Consider the following 14,207-nt stretch of genomic DNA (forward strand, 5'->3'; position numbering starts at 1 on the left):
TGGAGCTTGAACTCAGGGCCTGGGTGTGTCCTTGAGCCTCTCTGTGCTCAAGGCTGTAGCTCTACCACTTGAACCATAGCACCACTTCCTGCTTTTTCCATTTATGGGGTACTGAGGAATCTAACCTAGGTCTTCAAGCATGTTAGGCAAGCACTCTACTGCTAAGCCATATTCCCAGCCCTCATGTATAGGTGTCTGAAGCTTGCTCTTACAAATACAAGAATTTGGATCAGGATGTCTGAAACTCAGTACATGAAAGTATACATCCTGGTGGGGAGGGAGGAGTCTGTTGCTAGGCCTGGTAAGGTGAAGGCTCGCATAAGTGTCTGCCTCCCGCTCTGGGTAGGGCATAGGGCTGGCTGCCTAACAGGCCTCAGAACCTATTCACTGAGCTGACACCTGCCTACCATCTCTGGCCCCTTACCAATCTAGGCCAGGCAGGCGGATGGCTGAGCTCAGGGCCAAGGAATCTTGTCTGGAAGTCTGTGTGGCGGGGGAATATTTGGGGTCTAGGCTATGATTGGCTGTGTGTGGGCCCCGCCCTTACCCTTTTCCCCCCTTCTCCCTCCCCCCCCTCCCTCCGAAAGGGGGTGTGGAGGGAGCCGGGATCAGCCAGGGGCCAGCATGAGCCAGAGGGAGGGAAGTCTGGGTAAGGGGCAAAGGGATCGACCCTGGGTCCCCCAGGGCAGAATGAGTAAGAAGGGTTGGAAGGTGGGGGGTTCAGGTCTCCACCACCATTCCCCTCCGGCCCGGGAGAGGAGCGGCCTGGGCGGGCGGGGAAGGGGTGGCGGGGGGAGCAGGCTCCGGTGTCAGGTAACGAGCGGGTGAGTTGGGCAGCAGGGCAGGCTTGAAGGCTTAAGGGAAGCCTGGGGCTGCAGTTTCCTGGGGAGCGAGTGAGTAGGGTAAAAGGGCAGGCTTGAGGGTCTAGAGCAAGCCCGGGGCTGCAGGTCCAGGGGCTCGCACGCAGGGTTAGATCCCCGGTGGTACTCCCGGAGGGAGGGCCGACAGGACGTTGGTGTCAGAGCACTGGGAAAGAATCAGAACTAGGGGGGCTGGAGGTGTCCAGTTAGAGAAGGTTGTCTCAACCACAGGACCTAGTTAGTGACAACTAGAGGAGAAGAGTCCTGGTCGGAATCGGCGGTGGGAGACGCGGCACCGGCCTGGGGCGGGGGGGGGGGGGGGGGGGGGAAGGAAGCGAGGGCGGAGCGGGTGTTGCGAGGCAAAGACTACATTCCCCAGTTTGTACTGGGCGCCCGCGCTATGCATCTCGGGAAATGTAGTCTTCGGCCTGGGGAGCCACCTTTTGGCTTCTGCCTAGTTTCTCTCATAGAGAGGGAATGGGGTATCAGTCTTCCTGTCTGTAAAATGAGCTTTAAAGGAACATTCCAATCTGAAGTTGTGTGCTTCAGCGATGCTGAATCTCACCAGCAGTCACAGAAGTACAGACATATGTGCCTTATCTTGAAAGTATCCCTGGTAAAAGCAGATACACAGAGGTAAAAACTGCATTGAGGAGGCAGTATTTGAATTTGGCTTTAATAGAATTTCACAAGTGATTTGGTAACAGGAAACACATTTCAGGTAGGTCTAGTGCCTCATTTTCCCCCAGTTAGATTGGGACAGATTCTGCCTGGCTTGAATGCCAGAGAATCCAGAACACAGTCTCTGGATTAAGAAGGGGAAGAGCCAGCCTGGGGGAGGTGGTCAAGGAGCAGAGTGTGGGCTCCCTGCCCTCATTCCTCCATCCTTTTCCACCAGAAGAACCCAAGGCTGAGTCCTCAATCTCACTGCTTCCCCACTTGGAGGCCAAGATCCGGCAGACACACAGCCTTGCCCGCCTCCTCACCAAATACGCTGAGCAGCTGCTCCAGGAATATGTGAGTGGAAATGTGGGTGGGAGGTGCCAAAGGCCTGGGAATGTGCAAGTACAGATCAGAGGTCTCTATCAGCTGCTTTCTCAACCTCTTTCCCAGCTTAGAAATTAAGGCTCCTGAGAGGGACAGTGACTTGTTCCTGGCCACACAGAAAATTGGAGGAGGACCCCTGTCAGTGATCCAAATGGTATTCTGCCTGTGCTTGGAGGTTCCTTTCTAGGTGCTGGAAATCAGAGGCAGCCAGAGAAAGCAAAGAGAATCCTGGTGTGTGAGTCAGGAGTCCTAGATTCTAGGCTCACTGTGATCTTGTCACCTCATAGACTATAAAAGGAGGCAGTTGAGCCAGGCACCAATGGCTCACGCCTGTAATCCTACCTACTCAGGAGGCTGAGATCTGAAAATCAGGGTTCAAAGCCATCCTGGGCAGGAAAAGTCCATAAGAGTCTTTATCTCCAATAACTAACAGAAAAGAAAAAAAAACAGAAGTACTGTGGCTCAAGTGGTAGAGCTCTTGCCTTGAGCTGAAGAGCTCAAGGACAGTGCCCAGCCCCAGAGTTCAAGCCCCACAACTGACAAAAAAAGAAAAGGAGGTAGTTGAACAAGGTGAACTGTGAACTCTTCTACCTGGGACATTCAGAGAGGCTAAGAAGGAGTTTCAAACTGGGGAAAAAACTCTATTCCACAAAGGGATTTTATGGAGGCAAGGGATCTGCCAATATCTATGATTAAGCTGAGGATACTTTGGTGTCCAAATTACTATGGAGTAGTGGAGGGAGGTAGTCTTGAATCAGACAGTTTAAGCCTTCAAACTTATGAGTTGGGGTAGAAACAGTAACATTTAAAAATAACTGCTGGGTGCAAATGGCTCATGCCTGTAACCCTTGCTACTCAGGAGACTCGGAGTTGGGGATCTCAGTTTGAAGCCAGCATGGGTAGGAAAGTCCATGTAACTCTTTTTTCCAATTAACCACCACAAAGCCCTAAGTGGAGTTGTGGCTCAAGTGGTAGAGTGCTATCCTTAAGCAAAAAAGCTTAAGCCCTGAGTTCAAGCCCAGGACTGGCACCAAAATAAAGAACCAAATAAAATATTTATTTATATATTATATCACATATATGACATAATACATATGTCATGTGATTATGCTGTATAATATATAATAACATAACAATTATAATAGGTAATAGAGTAATACGACCAGCTTTGGTCAAATACCAGATCTGCCATATCCTAGATGGATTATCTAGGCAAGTCACTGACTTTAGACCAATTTTCTCATTTGCAAAACCACCATCATTATCACAATATTATTGGGAGACTGTTTATGTTTGGTTTTTGTTTTTGATGTTTTTGGGCAGTACTGGGGTTGGAACTCAAGGCCATGACAGGTATTCATTCATTGAATCCTTGCCCAGTGCAGGTACAGGTTGGGGAGGATGAGGAGGGAGTGAAATAGGACTGAGTCCCCACATTGACTTCTATGATTTCCAAGACTCTCTGGCAGAACATTCTTTTTTTTTTTTTTTTAATTTTTTTTGGGGGGTCTGGTTGTGGGGCCTGAACTCTGGGTCTGGGCGCTGTCCCTCAGCTTTTCAGCTCAAGGCTAGTGCTCTACCACTTGAGCCACAACGCCACTCCCGGCTTTTTTCTTTTTTGCTTATGTGGTGCTGAGGAATTGAACCCAGGGCCTCTTGCATGCAAGGCAAGCGCTCTACCACTGAGCCACCTTCCCAGCCCTCTGGCAGGACATTCTTGTACAGGTGTCAAAGAGTGAAGTTCAAGTTGGGCTCTGGCTCCATTGACTCCTGCCTATAATGTTAACTACTTAGCAAGCTGATCTAAGGATCCTGGGTTTGAAACCAGCCTTGGCAGACAAATACTTTGAAACTCTTACCTTTTGCTGGTTACCGGTTTAACCAGCAAAAAGGATCGTTTAAGTGATAGAATGCCAGCCTTACGGGCACAGGGGGTGGAGGAAGCCCAGTAAGAGCTCCATGCCTTCACTCATGTGCGCGTGCACATGCACACACGTGTGCGCACACACACACACACACAAAGTGTGAAACTCAGAGAAATGATTTTAGGAAATGGAGGAAAGGGCACAGCCAGAAACTTTTTTTTTTTTTTTTTTGTCCGTTGTAGGGCTTGAACTTGGGGCCTGGGCACTGTCCCTGAGCCTCTTTGTGCTCAAGGCTAGTGCTCTACCACTTGGGCCACAGCTCTACCTCTGACTTTTGAGTGGTTAATTGGGGTTGAGTCTCATGGGGTCTTTCCTGCCCAACCTGGCTTTGAACTGCAATCCTCAGATCTCAGCCTCTTGAGTAACTAGGATTACAGGTGTGAGCCACCGGCAGTCAGCAGGAACTGTTTTAAACAGGATTTAAACTTAGGTTTGTCCTTCTTAGTGGTCACCACCTGCGTTAAACTCTTTGTGTGTTCATCGCTAGTTTATGAGTTGATACTGTTATTAGCTCCATATTAAGGATGAGGAAGCACAGGCAATGTTTCTTGAAAGAAAGTCTATGTTCATGTGATTTTTGTTGTTGTTGTTTGCTGTTGTTGTTCTTTTGTCAGTCCTGGGGCTTGAACTCAGGGCCTGGGCACTATCCCTGAGCTTCTTTTGCTCAAGGCTAGCACTTTACCCCTTGAGCCACAGCACCATTTCTGGCCTTTCCTGTTTATGTGGTGCTGAGGAATTGAACCCAGGGCCTTCATGCATGCTAGGCAAGCACTCCACCCGTAAGCCACCTTCCCAATTCTCAGTGGGTTTCATCTCAAACACAGTAGCCCTGTTCAGAGACACCATTTGTAAGATGAAGCATTTCAGGCCTTAGGAAAGGAGGGTACCAGCCTCCACAGAACCCCTGTCTCTGGAAACCCCCCTGCTGACCCGCTGCCCTGTCTCTGCAGGTGCAGCACCAGGGAGAGCCCTTCGGGCTGCCAGGCTTCTCCCCGCCCCGGCTGCCGGTGGCAGGCCTGAGCGCCCCGGCACCAGGCCACGCGGGGCTGCCGGTGCCCGAGCGGCTGCGGCTGGACGCCGCGGCGCTGGCCGCGCTGCCCGTGCTGCTGGATGGCGTGCGCCGCCGCCAGGCCGAACTGAACCCGCGCGCGCCGCGCCTGTTGCGGCGCTTGGAAGAAGCGGCGCGCCAGGCCCGGGCCCTGGGAGCCGCCGTGGAGACCGTGCTGGCCGCGCTGGGCGCTTCGGCCCAGGGTTCCCAGGGTTCCCCGACCGAGGCGGCCACCGCAGCCGCCCCCGCCCCCGCCCCCGGGGGGTTCTCAGCCAAAGTGCTGGGGCTCCACGTGTGCGGCCTGTACGGCGAGTGGGTGAGCCGCACAGAGGGTGACCTGGGCCAGCTGGTGTCCGGGGCTCCTGCCTGACGGCAGACACCAGAGCAGTTGGCTTTGTGCCTTCCTCATCTCTAGATTCTTGTCTTCTTGGAGAACGCGCCTGTCCCATCTTTTTCAGCTTTCTCTCCTTTTTTTTGTTTGTTTTTTTGTTGGGTCCTTTATTACCGGGTCTCTTGGGGGGAATCTCTGTCTCTCCTTTTCCTCATCTACCATGTGGATAAGGTGTCCATCTCAATCTCCTCTCCTGGAGGTGGTTGGTGCTTGGTCTCTATCTCTGATCATCTTTGTCCTTCTCTGGATGAGAAAGTGTCTGCTAGTCCTGTAGTGAGACAGCTTCTCCATCCCAAACTTCAGCCCCACCTTCTTCAGGGTCATCCTCCTGCTGTGCTGATCCACACACCCCCACCACCACCACCATATACACATCCCTTAGGCACCTGTCCTCCTCCCTGGATGTCCTGCTTTCTGTCCCCTGTGCCCAGCCCCTACACTCCTATCCAGGTCTGTGTAAGAAAAGGTGACACCTTGAACAAGTTTTATTTGAGAATAAATATTTTCTTTGTAAATAAAACATTTAAAAATAAACTGAAAATTAGCTGTTGCTAAACATGAAGATACAACTTTTTTTGAGAGGGGGAAGGAGGGTGGTATCAGTCATAGGACTTGATTGGAGGCCTGAGTACTGTTCCTGAGCTTTTTTGCTCAAAGCTAGTACTCTTTATCACTTTAAGCCAGTTCCACATCTGGTTTTCAGGTGGTTAATTGGAACTAATCTCCTGTTGGAACTGGCTTCAAACTGTGATCCTCAGATCTGTCTTCTGTGTGGTTTACAGACAAAAGCCGCCAGTGCCTGGTTAGATACAATTTTGAGGAAAATAGGATCTTTGGGATACAGGCAGGTCCTCCACACACATCCAAAGGCCCAATATAAATAGATATACTGACAGGTATTGGAGGTTCATGCCTATAAGTCTACCTACCCAAAATGAGATCTGAGGTTCACTACTGGAAGCCAGCCCAGGCAGGTAAATCTGCAGCCACAGGTAAAAAAGCCAAGTGAAAATGTGAGGCCCTAAATTCAAGCCACAGTAAGACCCCCACACCCCACACCCCCCAAAAAAGATACGGCCAGGAACTGGTGATTTAGGCCTGTAATCTTAGCTACTCAGGTGACTGATATTTGAGGCTCCCTGTTCAAAGGACAGACAAATTTGAGAAACTCATCTCCAATTAAACAGAAAAAACGAAGTGGAGGTGTGGTTCAGGTGGTAGTGTCAGCCTCTAGCAAAAAAGTTAAGAGTGTGAGGCTCTGAGTTCAAGTCCCTGTACTAGTACAAAAAATGAGATTCATGAAAGATCTAGGCCAGAGGAACCATCTGTTTGCCCAGAACAAGAAGGAGATGTGTCTTGAGAAGGAAATAGCTGGGTGCCAGTGGTTCGTGCCTGTAATGCTAACTACTCAGGAGGCTGAGAATCTGAGGATAGCCGTTCAAAGCCAGCTTAAGCGGGAAGGTCTGTGAGACTCTTATCTCCAATAAAACACTCAGAAAACTGGAAGTGGTGCTATGGTTCCTGTGGTAAAACACTAGCCTTCAGCTGAAGAGCCGAGGGACAGTGCCCAGGCCCAGAGGTCAAGCCCCATGACTGACAAAAATTAAATTTATAAAAGAAGGAAACAGATACAGACGAGTCCCAGTGGCTTCAGCTGAGAATTAGGCTTCCACTGATCAAGAAGTGAAGCTCCTCCAGACAGAAAAAGGGAGAGCAGACACAGAACAGAGGTAGACTATGGAAGGAACGGAACTCCAGCAAGAAGCAGGGAGGTCTATCTGCTCAGAAAGACAGTATCTTCACATAGGAATTGAGGTAGATAAGAAGTCAATCCCTGGAGTTCCCCCAAATTATAGGAAAGGGAAGGTCTCGGAGAGCCCAAGACCAGGGGGCTGCTCCTAAACAGAAAGTAGGAAAATGGATAACCACTGAATGGATAACCCACAAAAGGGATAAGTAGGGCCGGTCTAAACCTGGAAGGGAGGGCCTGAGCAGGAGGGGCCAAGCAATAAGGAATATAGAATGAGCTTCCAGGAAATATTCCCAAAGACAAGGCCTGTTTATAAATAAACCCTGTTTATAAACAAGCCCTGTTTATAAATAAGATGCAGCTCCGTCCCCTCCGCCCCACCCCCTTACTTTTTGTCCCAGAAGCAAGGCAGATAAGTCCATTGTGAAAAAAGTGTTGTAGCTTTCCACAGCAACTCCTAACCCTTTATGCTGGGTATTTGGCTTTGAGCAGAGCCAAGTCTCTCACAGCTCTGTCTGTCCAGTGACCATATTCCCGAGTCACTACATAGCCTCGACATTTCCTCTCAAACGCAGAGGCCCCAAAGGGAACAACCCCCAGAGTGTCTTCTTCTGGGGGGATAGGCAGTCCCAGGGCAGCCATGATGGCAGCCATGTTACCTAACAGGCCTTGAGCCCTGAGTCTTGCAGCTCCAAGCTGGGCCAACAGGATAGGGCTGCCAGGATTCAGGTCATTCTGGTCATCTCCCACAAGCTGGAGGTGCTGAGTCAAGGCCAAGAAGGCTCCCTGGGCTCGGTTCAGGCGCTCCCCATCCTCCAGAGCATGCCAAGTCTTGAAGGAGACTGTAGCAGGTGGTAGGCTGCTCAACTGGAGCTCAGGGGCCGAGAAACCAGGGTCACTGAAGGGGCTGCCCTGGTACTGCAGCTAGGTGAAGGACAGAGACAGAAGTCAGGGGTGCCTGGGGCTCTGAGATAGACATTTCAGAGGAGGAGCCCCCATTCAGCACCCTTTAGGAGTTGGGGTGTCCTAACCCAGAGAAAGGGCCCTGTTGGGATATAGTTTATATCAATCGTACAACATGGAATCACAAAATTTCCTAACTCATACATGGTAGTATCATTATAAAGCTGATAGGTAATCATGTTTTTGACCCACAACAAGAGTGTGAAAATCCCCTGCTCATTAATTAATGAGTATATATATATATATATATATATATATATATATATATATGAACCCTGTGATTTTATTTTTATGTTTACAACTCAAGTATATTATTAACAGATTGATCTTTTATTTTCTTTCTTTTTTTTTCCAGTTGTGGGGCTTGAACTCTGGGCCTGGGCACTGTCCCTCAGCTCTTCATCTCAAGGCTAGCACTCTATCACTTGAGCTACGGTGCTACTTCCAGTTTTCTAGTGTTTTTTATTGGTGATAAGAATCTCACAGACTGGGCTGGGAAGGTGGCTCAGTGGTAGAGTGCTTGCCTTACATGCATGAGGCCCTGGGTTCGATTCCTCAGCACCACATAAGAAAAAAGAAAAAAGCCGGAAGTGGCGCTGTGGCTCAAGAGGTAGAGCGCTAGCCTTGAGCTGAAGAACTGAGGGACAGCTCTCAGGCCCAGAGTTCAGGCCCCGCGACTGGATGCAAAAAAAAAAAAAAAAAAAAGAATCTCACAGACTTTCCTTCCCGGGCTGGCTTTGAACCATGATCCTCTGATCTCAGCCTCCTGAGTAGCTAGGATTACAGGTGTGAGCCACCAGCGCCCAGCTAGATTGATCTTTTTGATTTCTAGTATTCTTTTGTTTGTATTGCTAATTTTATTCATGAACAAATAATTGTTAATTATTTAAATTTAGTCAAGAGCCTTCTTTTTTCTTTTCTTTCTTTCTTTCTTTTTTTTATTTTTTCAGTACTGGGGTTTGGAGTTTCCCACTTATTTATTTTTTTTGGTCAGTCCTGAGGCCTGAACTATGGGCCTGGGTGCTGTTCCTCAGCTCTTCAGCTCAAGGAAAGTGCTCTGACACTTGAGCCACAGTGCCACTTCCAGCTTTTTCTGCTTACGTGGTGCTGAGGAATCAAATCCAGGGCCTCATGTATGCAAGGCAAGCGCTCTACCACTGAGCCACCTTCCCAGCCCCATCAAGAGCTTTCTATAACAAAATTTTTCCTCCACAAATGAAGACTCACTCTTAAATATACACTAATAGATCTCATAATTGGTAGATCAGTTAGTCCCATATCTTGTTTGCTTGTTTTTAATATTACTGTTTTAGCTGGGTGCTGGTGGCTCACACTATAATCCTAGCTATTCAGGAGTTTGAGATCTGAAGATCAAGATTTAAAGCCAGCCTGGGGGAAAGGGAAGGTAGCTCAGCAGTAGAGTGCTTGCCTCCTATGCATGAGGCCTTAGGTTGGATTCCTCAGCACCATATAAACAGAAAAGGCCAGAAGTGGCACTGTAGCTTAAGTGGTAGAGCACTAGCCTTGAGCTGAAGAGCCCAGGGCCAGTGCCCAGGCCTAGAGTTCAAGCCCTGTAACCGACAAAAAAAAAAAAAAAAGCCAGCCTGGGCAGGAAATCCATGAGACTCTTACTTCTAACAAACCACCAGAAAGCCAGAAGTAGAGCTGTGGCTCAATGTAATACAGCACTAGTCTTTAGCAAAAGAAGGGACAGTGCCCAGGCCCTGAATTCAAGCCCTATAACCCTATAACCACCACCACCAACAACAAAATTTAAAATGACAGGAGTCTTACAGTAAACTGAGACTCAAGATGTCCAAGGTTATTCGGGGAACAGAGGTAGATATAGGACTAGAATCAGATTGTATAACTACTTGTTAGCCTAGAGAATAGAAAAGGAAAAAGTTGTGAACTTTAGGGTCCCAGGGCCAAGCAAATGTGTAATTTGCAAGAGATACAGGGTTAAGGTAGAAGATAGAGTTGTAGCCAGTAGTATTCCAGTGTTTGTTTCAGACATTCATATTTAAAATGGAAATAAGCATCACACAAACCAGATTCAGCCCAAAGACAAGGACTGCCAGCTTCACTCCTGAACAGTGGGGTGGGGGTGACAACCAGAAGCTGTGGTCCGGAGTTTCACAGACTTAGTGTGAGATGCTGGCATTATCAACTTTGTTCCCTCAGACAAACTGAGTTTGTGTCCTCATCTGTAATTCTGATTCTAATTCCACTTCTCAGAACTTCTAAGAGTCCTAGGGGGCAAAGAAGGTGGCTCAGTAGTAGAGTGCTTGCCTTGCATGCATGAAGCCCTGGGTTCGATTCCTCAGCACCACATAAGCAAAAAGAAAAAAGCTGGAAGTGGTGCTGTGGCTCAAGTGGTAGAGCGCTAGCCTTGAGCTGAAGAGCTGTGGGACAGCGCCCAGGCCCAGAGTTCAGGCCCCGTGACTGCCAAAAAAAAAAAAAAAAAAAGTCCATTGTCAGGAGGCAGTGACTCATACCTATAATCCTAGAGACTCAAGAGGCTGAGATCAGAGGACTGAGGCTCAAATCCAGCTCTGAGAGAGAAGTCTGTGAGACTTTCTTTTTGCCAATCCTGGGGCTTGAACATAGGACCAGGGCTCTGTCTATGAGCTTCTTTTGCTCAAGGCTAGCACTCTACCACTGAGCCACCTTTCTAGCCCCCCTGTGAGACTCTTATCTCCAATAAACCACCAGAAAGCTAGAAGTAGAGTTGTGGCTGTAGTTGAGCACTAGCCTTGAGCAAAGAAGCTCAAGGACAGCACCCAGAGCCCAAGTTAAAGCTCCAGGCCTGGAACAACAACAAAAAGTCTGTAAGGCTGGGAATGTGGCTTAGTAGAAGAGTGCTTGCCTAGCATGCATAAAGCCTTGGATTCGATTCCTCAGTACCACATACACAGAAAAAGCCAGAAGTGGTGCTGTGGCTCAAGTGGTAGAGTGCTAGCCTTGAGCAAAAGAAGCTCATGGACAGTGCCCTGGCCTCGAGTTCAAGCCCCAGGACTGGCAAAAAAAAAATCTGTAAGTCCATAAGAATAGAGTGCCCACTATGACTTACGGCTTATATGGGCACATGACATGAAACGGCTGTGGAAATCACCATGACTGTATGTCAAAGCCCTTCTTTAGAATTAACAGATCAGCAAAGACATAATCACCATCCCATTTTACATATGTGGAAGCTGGGACCGTGGGAGAAGGGATGACTTGTCCAAGATCACCCAGCCAACAATAACATCTGAGTTAGTGTGTCTAGTTTATAGTGCCTCAGTTCCCATGGGACTACAAGAATCTCTTGGCTTGCTCTACTTCCCCTTCCCAGGGTCCTCCTCCCCTGGTCCCTGTTTCTACTCAGTGTCACTCACATAGGTCTGAAGCAGTGTTGATGTGTTCTTCTGCATGTAGAGGGCCAGGCTATAGGCTTGACTGATGGGCTCCGCTGGGGAGATGGGGGCTGCTGGATTGAGTGGTGGCAACAGCAGGCCCAGGAAACAGATGGGGGCTGGCAGAAGAAATCAGAGATCAGTACCCTGTTCCTGCCTGCCAACTCATTCATTCATCTAACAACACCTTCAATAGGTACAGCCTACCTGGTCTCACAGATCATGCCTATAATCCTGGCTACTGAGGAAGCAGAAGCAGGAGGATCTTGGATTCAAGTTCAGTCTGGGCTATATAGCAAAATTCTATCTCAAAGACTAAACACAAACAAAAAGACTAGGGGTATAGCACAAATGGTAAAATATTTGACTAGCATGACAAGGCCCTGGGTTCAGTCTCTAGTACTAGAAGGGAAAAATGACAGACTTTATATCCAAATCAAGGTACAATCATTTGGTAGATAATTTCCAATTGAGAACTCCTTTTGACCTTCCCTTGAACTCCAGACTCTTGACAGTTTCACTCAGATATTAGTAAGCATCTTAAATTCAAAATACCTAATATTCTACTCCTGAATTTCCCCTCCTCCAGAATTCTTGTAGTTGCTTATTCGCTTTTTCTTTCTTTCTTTCTTTCTTTCTTTCTTTCTTTCTTTCTTTCTTTCTTTCTTTCTTTCTTTCTTTCTTTCTCTCTCTCTCTCTTTTTCTTTCTTTTTTCCTTCCTTCCCTCTCTCCTCTCTCTCTCTCTCTCTTTCTTTCTTTCTTCCTTTTTTTTTTGTCAGTCATGGAGCTTGAACTCAGGGCCTGGGCACTGTCCATGAGCTTCTTTTACTCAAAGCTAGCACTCTACCACTTGAGCCACAGTGCCACTTCTGGCTTTTTCTGTTTATGTAGTACTGAGGACTCGAACCCAGGGCTTCATGCATGCTAGGCAAGCAACTATACCACTGAGCCACCTTCCCAGCCCTCTATTTTCTTTTTTTAAAATATGGAAGGGCTGGGAAGGTGGCTCAGTGGTAGAGTGCTTGCCTTGCATGCATGAGGCCCTGGGTTCGATTCCTCAGCACCACAAAAGCAGGAAAAAAAACCGGAAGTGGTGCTGTGGCTCAAGTGATAGAGCGCTAGCCTTGAGCTGAAGAGCTGAGGGACAGCGCCCAGGCCCAGAGTTCAAGCCCATGACCGGACCCCCCCCCAAAAAAAAAAGAAAACAAATAAAATAAAAATAGAATATGGAACACTTACTCCCAGCTACTTAGGAGATGGAGACCTTGGGGATTACAGTTTGAGGCAGCCTGGACAAAAAGTGAGGACCCCCCCCCCCCCATCTCAATAGAACAATGTGGACATAGTGGTGCATGCTTGTTACCCTAGCCACTTCGAAGGCAGAAGTAGGATGATCACAGTCCAATGCTAGAGAGCAAAACCCTTGCTGGGAAGGTGGCTTAGTGGTAGAGTGCTTGCCTAGCATGCATGAAGACCTAGGTTAAATTCCTCAAAACCACATAAACAGAAAAAGCCAGAAGTGGCACTATGGCTCAAGTGGTAGAATGTGAGCCTTGAAAAAAAGAAGCTCAAGGATAGTTCCCAGGCCCTGAGTTCAAGTCCCAGGACTGGCAAAACAAAAAAACAAAAAAAAAAACCTTGAAACCCTATCTGAAAAATAATTAAAAAGGGTAGGAGGAATGGTTCAAGTTGTAGAAAGGTTTCTTAGCAAGCACATGTCTTGAATTGAAACTCTAGTTATATTAAAAAACAAAAACAAAAACAAGAAGGGTTGGGAATGTGCCTTAGTGTTATATAGTGCTTGTCTAGCATGCATGAAGCTCTGGGTTCAATTCCTCAGTACCACATACACAGAAAAAGCCAGAAGTGGCACTGTGGCTGAAGTGGTAGAGTGCTAGCCTTTAGCAAAAGTTCAGGCCCTGAGTTCAAGCTCCAGGACTAGCAAAAAGAAGAAGGAGGAAGAGGAGGAGAAGGACGAAGCGGAAGAAGAGGAGGAAGAAAGCTGGGCGCCGGTGGCTCATGCCTGTAATCCTAGCTACTCAGGAGGCTGAGATCTGAGGATCACGGTTCAAAGCCAGCCCGGGCAGGAAGGTCCGTGAGACTCTTATCTCCAATAAACCATTAGAAAACCGGAAGTAGTGCTGTGGCTCAAGCCTTGAGCTGAAGAGTGCAGGGACAGCGTCCAAGCCCAGAGTTCAAGTCCCACAACCAACCAAAACAAAACAAAACTGGAAGTGAGCAGGGTGCCTGTGGCTTGCACCTGTAATCCTAGCTACTGTGGCTGAGATCTGAGGATCTCGGTTCAAAGCCAGCCCAGGCAGGAAAGTCCATGAGATGCTTAACTCCAGTTAACCACCAGAAAAGAGGAAGAAGTGGGAAGTGGCGCTATAGCTCAAGTGGCAGAGTGCTCGCCTAAGCTGAAGAGCTGAGGGACAGCGCCCAGGCCCAGAGTTCAGGCCCCACGACCGGACCCAAAAAAACCCCAAAAAAGTAGAAGTGGTGCTGTGGCTCAAAGTGGTACAGTGGTAGCCTTGAGCACAAAAAACTCAGGGACAGTACCCTGACTCTTGAGTTCAAACTCCAGTACTACTAAAAAAAAAAAATGTTTTCATTGAAAATAATGAACTGGAAGAGAGCAAGGGAAGAGGTAACATTGTCAAAAAAGAAGTGTACTCATTACCTATCATATGTAACTATCCCCTCTGCATATCACTTTTAAATAACAAAAAATTTAAAATAACATATATAGAAAAATGCATGTCATAAGCTTAATTAGTTTCACAAAGTGAATATATCCTCCCAACCAGCATTCAGATCAAGAAACA

The 14,207-nt window shown here is 47.9% G+C and overlaps 2 protein-coding genes across 5 annotated transcripts; one reads left to right on the plus strand and one right to left on the minus strand.

The window, feature by feature from the left end:
* Window positions 1-584: 584 nt before the first annotated feature.
* LOC138841770 (cardiotrophin-1-like) lies at window positions 585-5,817 on the plus strand. 4 transcript variants are annotated; one of them, XM_070042658.1, is made up of 3 exons: window positions 585-649; window positions 1,759-1,877; window positions 4,783-5,817. In XM_070042658.1, exons 1-3 carry the CDS (start codon window positions 625-627, stop codon window positions 5,248-5,250), a joined length of 612 nt encoding a protein of 203 aa, XP_069898759.1. In that variant the 5' UTR covers window positions 585-624; the 3' UTR covers window positions 5,251-5,817. The 4 variants fall into 4 exon arrangements, with proteins under 4 accessions (XP_069898759.1, XP_069898760.1, XP_069898761.1 ...); XM_070042659.1 differs by having other exon boundaries at window positions 599-649; window positions 1,762-1,877; XM_070042660.1 differs by lacking the exon at window positions 585-649 and adding an exon at window positions 650-694.
* Window positions 5,818-7,486: 1,669 nt separating this feature from the next.
* Window positions 7,487-11,514, minus strand: LOC138841697 (cardiotrophin-2-like; the record flags this gene model as incomplete). Its single annotated transcript, XM_070042474.1, has 2 exons — window positions 7,487-7,945; window positions 11,365-11,514. Coding segments are annotated over 2 exons (609 nt in total), but the record flags the coding sequence as incomplete, so codon positions are not given.
* Between the last annotated feature and the right edge of the window lie 2,693 nt (window positions 11,515-14,207).

The sequence above is a fragment of the Dipodomys merriami genome, unplaced genomic scaffold, assembly GCF_024711535.1.
Source record: "Dipodomys merriami isolate MVZ:Mamm:240054 unplaced genomic scaffold, mDipMer1.0.p SCAF_328, whole genome shotgun sequence".
Classification (NCBI taxonomy): domain Eukaryota; kingdom Metazoa; phylum Chordata; class Mammalia; order Rodentia; family Heteromyidae; genus Dipodomys; species Dipodomys merriami.

What these genes read in the sequence shown, in the direction of transcription:
- LOC138841770 (XM_070042658.1), top strand. Translation starts at nt 625, where the DNA reads ATGAGCCAGAGGGAGGGAAGTCTGG. An exon ending in CCAGAGGGAGGGAAGTCTGG is followed by an intron (nt 650 to 1,758) that starts GTAAGGGGCAAA and finishes CTTTTCCACCAG; the next exon opens with AAGAACCCAAGGCTGAGTCC. An exon ending in AGCAGCTGCTCCAGGAATAT is followed by an intron (nt 1,878 to 4,782) that starts GTGAGTGGAAAT and finishes CTGTCTCTGCAG; the next exon opens with GTGCAGCACCAGGGAGAGCC.